Consider the following 8,393-nt stretch of genomic DNA (forward strand, 5'->3'; position numbering starts at 1 on the left):
GACCAAGAGCTTACACATTATGGTTCCCCATTGCATACAGTATAAAGCAAAAGCTCACACTTTCTGCTGCATTAAGTTGTAATGATATCCTTGTCGCATTAAAATAACACATGTTCCTTCATTGAATATTAACATAATATAACATAAATCACAACAATATTGATTGAGAGGGGAGTTGAAGAGGTAGGTGTGCAAATAAGCCATCATGTACAAAACAAACAATAAAACCTAAAGCATAGAGTTAATATCATCTGCATATGTACAATATAGTAAGGTGGACACACTGACACAGAAAAACAATACATACAAATATATAGAGCTATATATAGAAATGAATATTGATAAATAGATCTCACTCCCACATGATAACACATTGAAGAGTTGCATTGCACATTAACAGTGCAACATTATAACTGAAGAGCTGCTTAGGCTGCAGGAGCAAGGAGTGAATATGATTGGATATGACACATCAAAGTCACCTTGATCTCCGGCAAGATAAACCAATGGCAGGCTTTCAATGATGTAACGCATGCACAAGATACACCATGAAAGCTTTCCCAAAGAGCCTACAACAACTAAAATGCCTACAGCATACATTTGAAATGACTGGTAAAAAAAACTAAACAAAAACAAAAAAACATATTAGGTCCAAACCATTTAGCATTATACTGAGATCACATCACATCTGTTCTAATCAAATCTTTTTCAAGCTCATGTATAAGTGTCTGACCCAAATTCATGAAGAGTATTTTTTGAGAGTTGAGACAATTATCATTTAAGCTCTCCTATTTTCTGTTAATAATCATGTATAGGTCTAGAGCAGGGGAGGCTGGTGGAGGTAGAAATCGGAGGACGGGCTCATTGTAATGCACGGAATGGAATGTGGACTGGTATCAAACACACAATATCAAACACCCTTTTCTACCATTCTACCATTCTACCATTCTACCTACGATTTCTACCTCCACCAGCCTCCACTGGTCTAGAGGGCATCGAGTCATCTGGCTGTGGTCTGTCTATGTCCACATGGGGCAGTGGTGCTCTATCTATGCATCTCATGAGGCCTGCAGCTGTGCGCATATTTATCTAAATACAGTGGAATGGATACATCCTCTCCAATCTTTATTTCATTTTATTATTATCTGGGAAAAATCTACATGATTTCATTTTCTCTCCATTTAGTGCACTGATATGCAGAGTTGGCCAATGATTTCAAAGTGCATAAGGAATGTGGGTTCTGTGGGCTCTGCTCCACTGTGTTAGAAGTTAGCTAGATCCTGCATGTAGGGTTCTCCCAGTAGAATTAGCTGTATTTGGAGCTTGATGTGCTAGAGCAGGAATACACTTGAGAAGTCATGACGGATGTACCTAACCCACTGTTGACCATGCAGGTATCAAAGATCTACGCGGGCAAGGCAATCAAAGTCAGCTCTGAGCTAGGCTGAATGGCAGGTTTCATTACGACCAGTTACTGGCAGGGATCTGGCGTTTCAGGTAAGATCCAGTGGAGTGTGTTAGTATCATGTTAACACATTCCCTTGGTATTTGCCTGAAACACAGGCATGTAGGCCTACATACACATTTATGCTCTAATTCATACTAAACATGCTAACTGGTAATAATAAGGGCTGGGGCGTTACTTTGAAAAGCTTGCTTGGTGAATTTTGATTAATTTGACTGATTCTTACTGATTAATATTCTGTAAATAACTCATAGCATCCAGTGTTTATAGGATCAAATATCTTTCACAAATTAGATATGTAAATGATGCTAACTGTTTTCTATAAATGTTGAATAAGATATAATCTTATCATTATTATATTCTGATGCTAGGGTTGAATGGAGACTAGCTAGTGTTTATCTTACAAAACTGCAGCAATATGTGACATTAGACCCTGTAATTCAGAAATCACGCCCAAAATCTAAATAAAATGTTTACAGTAAATCAAAAAAAATTTGATCTGTTGATGATACTTGTGGCTTCAATTCCAGGAGGCTACTGGAATCTTGTGTGCCACCATAGGCAGCTTGGCAAACAAAGACTTCCTAATCTCTGTGCTGAGAACCATGACATTCAATATAACAGGTCTAAACAAATCTGAACTGGTTGGTCATGCTTTGTCCCGAATATGATCAAAGCTTAATTTCATGAGCGATGAGCCCTGATCCAGTCGGAGCAACGCATGATGGGAGGGAGGGAAAGGCAGAGAGGAAGGTTGCTTAGTTGTCCCGCTTAGGCAAAAAGCTGAGGATGTATTCACCAGTTCCCAGGAAGTAGATCACCTGGGCAATGCCAAAGAGGGGTGCTATGACCAGGGCACGACAATATGCCCCCTTGAGGAAAGCTGAAGGACCCTCGTTACGGAGGATTTTCCTGAAGGAGGAGGGGAGACATGAACAACATTGCTTAGCCAAGAGTCACTGTGCAGTGCATCATGTTTTTACCTAAACACTGACTATATGTTGTCAACAAGGGCTTTAGGCGGCTACCTGATGCAGTCAGTCACTCCACTGTACGTGTCCTCCGTACTGCCTCTATTCAGAGACTGGAGTCTGGTCTTTATCACTGCAATATCAAATAAAACATGTTAACACACACTCACAGAGCACACTCCCAACATACAGTACAGTTTGGGCACAGAGTACATATTCATTGTCGGCCCAAATGACCTAAAGACCTCTTCATCCCCACTACCCCCCTGTACAAGTTTCCTAATTGTTAGAAGAAAAAAAAAAAAGTAATGCTTCCTTCTTCTAGCATTGTGACTGCCAATGGCCCCTGGTCCGAGCATTGATGGATAGATGATTCACTTACTTAGACAAATGTATTTGTTGTAAGTCGCTTTGGATAAAGGCGTGTGCCAAATGCCATAAATGTAAATGTAAATGAAAATGCGCACGGTGAATAGTGAATAGTCCCGTTTCTCACCATCCACGGGGTTCACAGCCACAGCAGCGGTACTCCCAGCCGCACAACCTGACAAAAAGGACACGTAGAAGGGGGCGGGTCCCTCGGCACCCCTCCGGCCCAGGTTATTCAGGTTGGCGAAGAGCGGGAAGTAGATGATGGAGAACGGAACGTCCCTGAGGAGGAAGGAGGGAATGAAAAAGTCATGTTGACCATCGTCTCTCAGTCTCTACGTCGCCCCCCGGTGTGTCTGTGAGTTGACTGCTGGCTGAGTAACGTTACCTGAGCAGTGTGGCGCCCAGGCCCTTGTAGAGCCCAGCGATGCCTTTGCTCTTCAGCAGCTCCCGGGTCAGCTGCATGGCGGTGGGGGACTTCTCCACCGTACCCGCCACCACCGTCTCAGGCATCAGCTTCCTCTGGGCCTCTGAGGGGGGATGTTGGCAACATGACATCAGAACCAGTATATATCATATCAAATCAAATCAAATCAAAGTGTGTGCATGTATGTATCATGCACACCTCTCAACAGTGCAGTGTAATACAAAGATAGGAATAAAATAAAAATACAATAATAACAATACAATACACAATATACTATCAATAGCAATAACAGTGTAATATACAGATAACTATTAACTACTGGATAATAACTACAGCATGACTTTTTGGACATTCACGAGGAGACAAGGAAGCCTCCAAAGACAAGGTAGATTAGGCGATATTGTCAGACTTAGAGCAGTGGAGGCTGGTGGAGGTTGAAATCGAAGGACGGGCTCATTGTAATGCATGGAATGGAATAGGGAATCAGGAATAATTCCTCATTACATTCCTTGCATTACATTCAGCACATCCTCCGATTTCTACCTCTACCAGCCTCCCCTGATTTAGATATAAGGGTGGAGAATTCTCTACAATAAATTAACCTGAAGAGAATTCAATGCACAGGCAGGACATATGCTGTTGTGATTTCAGTATTGACCACATGGGGGCAGAATTTCTTCATCTATAAAAGCTTGTCATAATGACCCTTTGTTCCCTGTCTGTCTGTCTGCTATCTCCATTTGCTCAATCTCTTACCAATTCGTCCAGCATCTTGAAGCTGGATCTTCAACATCTCCATAGGAGTAGTGACGACGACCTGTGACCATGGAAAGCAAGCAAAAACAGTAACAATGACTTAATTGTTTCATTGTCATAATAAGAAAAGGATGAGTGGAAATATTGTTTTGCTGTCATTGTTAGCCTATAGTAGCCTACATTACACCCACCCATGTCTCCAAATACAGAAGCCTATATGCTAGACCCACTTAGGCTTACAGTCTGCCTTAATTAGGCTTATGAAATCCAGCTAATAGCCATCAGGATAGATAGATACTCTAACTCTTGAGTGTTAAGGACACTATTAACTCAATGTGCGCGTTTGTTGTCTTCCTCTAATCCACACAGGAGTATATTAATGAGATTAAAGGTGATATGGCCATGTGGTTACTTCCAATCTTAATCCAAGGCCTGCTACACTTAATCTAATCATGTTCCTGGGTGAGCTGTCTTTGAACTCATTGACATCAGGTATTCCCCTCAGACACACTCAAACAGCGGAGTAGTGGATGTTCCACCTGTAGTGCAGGCTAGTATTATTACTAGTATTACTAGTATTATAGTATAGTATTAGCGTTTACCTGTATGAATGATGATGAATCATGATAAATGAATCATACAAAAAATTCTGATGTCTCACAAAACACCTTTTATATCATAAATGCGCAAATCCTCAGAAACAAACCGCAAGCACTAGATTTCTAAGTGTGCCATATCTATTTTCCTCAGTCAATTAAAAGAGCAGTATTGTGCTTGGGAGAGCTTGCCGGTGTTGAAGAGGCTGAGAGCGTGAGAAGGGAAGTGCCCAGGGCACTGTCTCCAGATGGGGAGCAGGAGGGCTCCATTAGGAGGAATCCTCACTCACCTGGCATGTACCTGCCCCACAGCCCGCCAGCATCTCTTTAAACAGGGTGAGCTTCTGACTGAGGGAGGGAGAGAAAGAGAGAGAGAGAGAGAGAGAGAGGGGGGGGGGAAAACAAAGGTAGAGAGAGAGAGAGAGACAGAGAGAAAGAGGGAGAGAGAGAGAGAGGAAAACAAAGGTGGAGAGAGAGAGAGAGGAAAACAAAAGTAGAGAGAGAGATAGAAAGGAAAACAAAGGTGGAGAGAGAGAGAGAGAGAGAGTCAATGCGTGTATGCTTGAGAATCACAGAGTCTGTGTGCGTGAGACAGATAGAGAGATATATCTCCCATCGCGAAAAAGCCGTGCTCATCTTACTCACATCCTGTATGAACACACGTTTGACACACAGACACATTAATAATTCACAAGCTGACCGGGCATGTCCGAATAAGTCAATCATTCACCCACTTGTTTATGTGTCACCATAGTGACAGGGATAGATGCTTTAGAGAGAGAGACATTCAAGTTCATCCATGCAGACAAAGCACAGGGCCGGGGGGGACAATGGCTGTCTGCCTTCAGCAGCAGCAGATGTTGGGTATTGACTATTGACATTTGACATGTGATACTGTCATGCTCTACTTTGCCTTTCGACAATTGATTTCAGATAGCTGTACTGTATTAGCGTACATAACATCAGGACATTTAATTCAGCAGAGTGGAATAAGTTAATAATAGACTAGGCCTACTGTAGTGCAGAAAGGAATGTGTCAGCCTTGGTAGAAATGTCAGTATCTTGGAGGATTGACTGAAGCCTTGGTGTGGGAAAAGCAATCAGTGGAAGTGATAGCAAGTGTGTCGTGTGTTAGCAAACAGGCCAGTTAATCACGGTGTATATGAGTGGCGTGGGTGATGGGTGTGTGTTCGTCATCGTGTGGATCTCCCTCCATGTCTCTCACCCATCCTTGGAGAAGTGTTGCCTGAAGAAGTCATTTGCCGCCAATTTGATGGCTTTCTCCGGAGTGACAAGGGTTAAGTTCACCGCAGCTCCTGTGAGAATGAGAGGAAGTGAGAGAGAGGGAAATTATGAGGACTCAGCAGTTTGCCTGTTGACGGCATTGCCAGTCACTCACACACACACACACACACACACAAACACACACACACACACACACACACACACACACACACACACACACACACACAGCAGACGCACTGTCCTGTGTAGCTACAGTAGGCACAGTGTGCAGGTGAGAGTGAGGCCCACACCGCTAAGCAGCTTTGATGGTCTCAGTGTTCAGCAGCGGTCAGCAACTTCCTCTATGACCTCACTGTGTTATATTTGGCTTTAGTATGTACTCATCAGTTTAATGTGCGTAATGTGATTTGTATACACACACACACACACACACACACACACACACACACACACACACACACACACACACATGCTCACGCTCACACTCACTCTCCAAAACCTACCTCTATACATCCCAAAATATCCCTCTGAACGGATGGTCTTGATAAGGCAGTCAGACCTGCAAAGCAGACACAGTCAAAACAAATACAACAGACACCAGCCTAGTGTTATAACATACAGTACCACATTCTACTGGATCAATCTGAATGGTCAGCTACAGTACAGCCAGGAAAGGGTCTACTGCAGATGAATAACAGGATTTCCCCTAATAAAGAGTGGTAACAATGTCACTGGTATAATGTGAGTGTCAGTGAGAATGTGACTCTTTTTTTTTTTTTGCTGTAAAAGCTACGTGTATGCTTACATGCTGGTGTAAAGGCGAGATCCATTTTGCTGGTTCTGCAGGCGGGTCTTGGCCAGGTCAATGGGAAATACACAGGTCACTCCGATCAGGCCAGCGATCCCCCCATTGATCAATTTGGCAGGCAAACTGGGAATGCGAGAAGGGGAGACATGGAGAAGACAGTGACACATGTTGAGAGACAAGAATATAGAGTAGAGCTCAATACTTTCAGTTCTGTTATCTAAAGTGCACAGTGGTGAAGTTGCAGCTATGCTTACCTGATCTGCTTGTCAGCCATTTATCTTAGGCCCAGGCAGATAGTGAGAGTGTTGATATGTCTGTCTGTTCGTCAAGTTAAGTTGGTGTGTCAGTCTTTTGATTTCAGTCAGAGTTTGATTAGTTTGTGTGTCTTCCGCCGTCTATTCTAATCTCAGACAGTCAGTTTTCTTGTCAGCTCTTCTCCCTGAAGCGCCAGCCACTATAGGGTTAGGGATATCTGAAAACAGATAAGAGGGAGCCTGTTAACGTCAATCCTAACGTCAATACAATACAAGTTGTTCCCTTAAATGTGTCAACAACTGCAGGGTCAATGAATCTCGAGGGGAGTTATCATGCAACATTGTTTCCAAAGATATTCCTACATGGACTTAGTACCCCTCTCGTGAACTGGTGTACTACTGATGTCCTGCTCTAAATGAAATGAAACCAAAGGTTAGTCAAATGTGATACCTCAGACATTCAAACAGAATAAATGGTATTCCAGAACTACAGTACAGTATTGAGTGATAACTGCATATATATCCTTGCCGCAGGTACCTCTGTCCTCAAACCAAAAGGTTAGTTTAATTTGTTGCCTCGACATTCAAACAGAATAACTAGGATTCCATAACTACAGAACAGTTTTGAGTGATTACTGCATATCTCTTTGCCCCACGTCCCTCTGTCCTCACTATGCTAATCCTCTCTTTGTAGCCTAAAAGGTGCACCAGGTCGAAAATAGCGGCAATGGCTCAGAGAGGGGGACATGTTTCCAGAGAACATTCCAGGACCATCAACTGTATGAATTATTTGGCAATGTGACTAATAGCATTCCAGAAATAGTGCTAAGCCTTTGAGTGCTGCATACCTTAGTGTTTATCAATATCTTTGACAATAAACAGACCAAAACATTTTATGACAATCACATTTGTGTTGCCCTAATTCTGTTCCTCTTACGTCATAGAGTACATCCAAGTACTCAGTCCAGTCCATGTAATCAGTCTTATAAGAAACCTGAGTAGAAATGCTTCACTTGTATATTTGTCTAAAACAGCAATCCTAAACATACTGGAGGGAAGATTCAGCTTCTGCTTGTACATAAGATGTTCATTATGTACCCTACAGAAGGCCTTGGATGTGGAAAGCTGGTTCCCATTTCCCTTCACATTCTCCACCCCCTCCCTCCACCAATCACAGCCTCACTCTGTCTCTCTGTAACCTGCCTCCTTCTCACTCCCTCTCCAACCCCCTTTTTTCCTTCCCCCGAGTCACGACTCTCAAACACTAGCTTTCCACTCTGTCTTTTACCGATTTATCTATTTCTTTGTAACAAACACACACATCTCAGCACCATCTCTAGATCTCTGAACCCTTCCTCTGCAGTTCATACAGAACACGCAGCAGGAACATCTATGTCTAGGACACATAGCTTATGGAAATGAGAGAGAGAGAGAGAGAGAGAGAATGCAGCTGTGCTCCAGTGTGTGTGTGGCTGTGATGAGGACCAGAGGTCCAGTCTGTCCTC

The 8,393-nt window shown here is 43.0% G+C and overlaps 1 protein-coding gene across 1 annotated transcript; it reads right to left on the reverse strand.

Annotated features, from left to right (window-relative positions):
• Positions 1-2,220: 2,220 nt before the first annotated feature.
• slc25a22a (solute carrier family 25 member 22a) lies at positions 2,221-6,908 on the reverse strand (the record flags this gene model as incomplete). Its single annotated transcript, XM_083666019.1, has 10 exons — positions 2,221-2,374; positions 2,491-2,566; positions 2,930-3,084; positions 3,191-3,332; positions 3,986-4,046; positions 4,872-4,929; positions 5,807-5,897; positions 6,330-6,385; positions 6,632-6,757; positions 6,889-6,908. The coding sequence occupies 10 exons, from the start codon at positions 6,906-6,908 to the stop codon at positions 2,221-2,223; spliced, it is 939 nt and encodes a 312-aa protein (XP_083522145.1).
• Positions 6,909-8,393: the final 1,485 nt, after the last annotated feature.

The sequence above is a fragment of the Argentina silus genome, assembly GCF_951799395.1.
Source record: "Argentina silus genome assembly, chromosome: 3".
NCBI classification, from domain to species: Eukaryota; Metazoa; Chordata; class Actinopteri; order Argentiniformes; family Argentinidae; genus Argentina; species Argentina silus.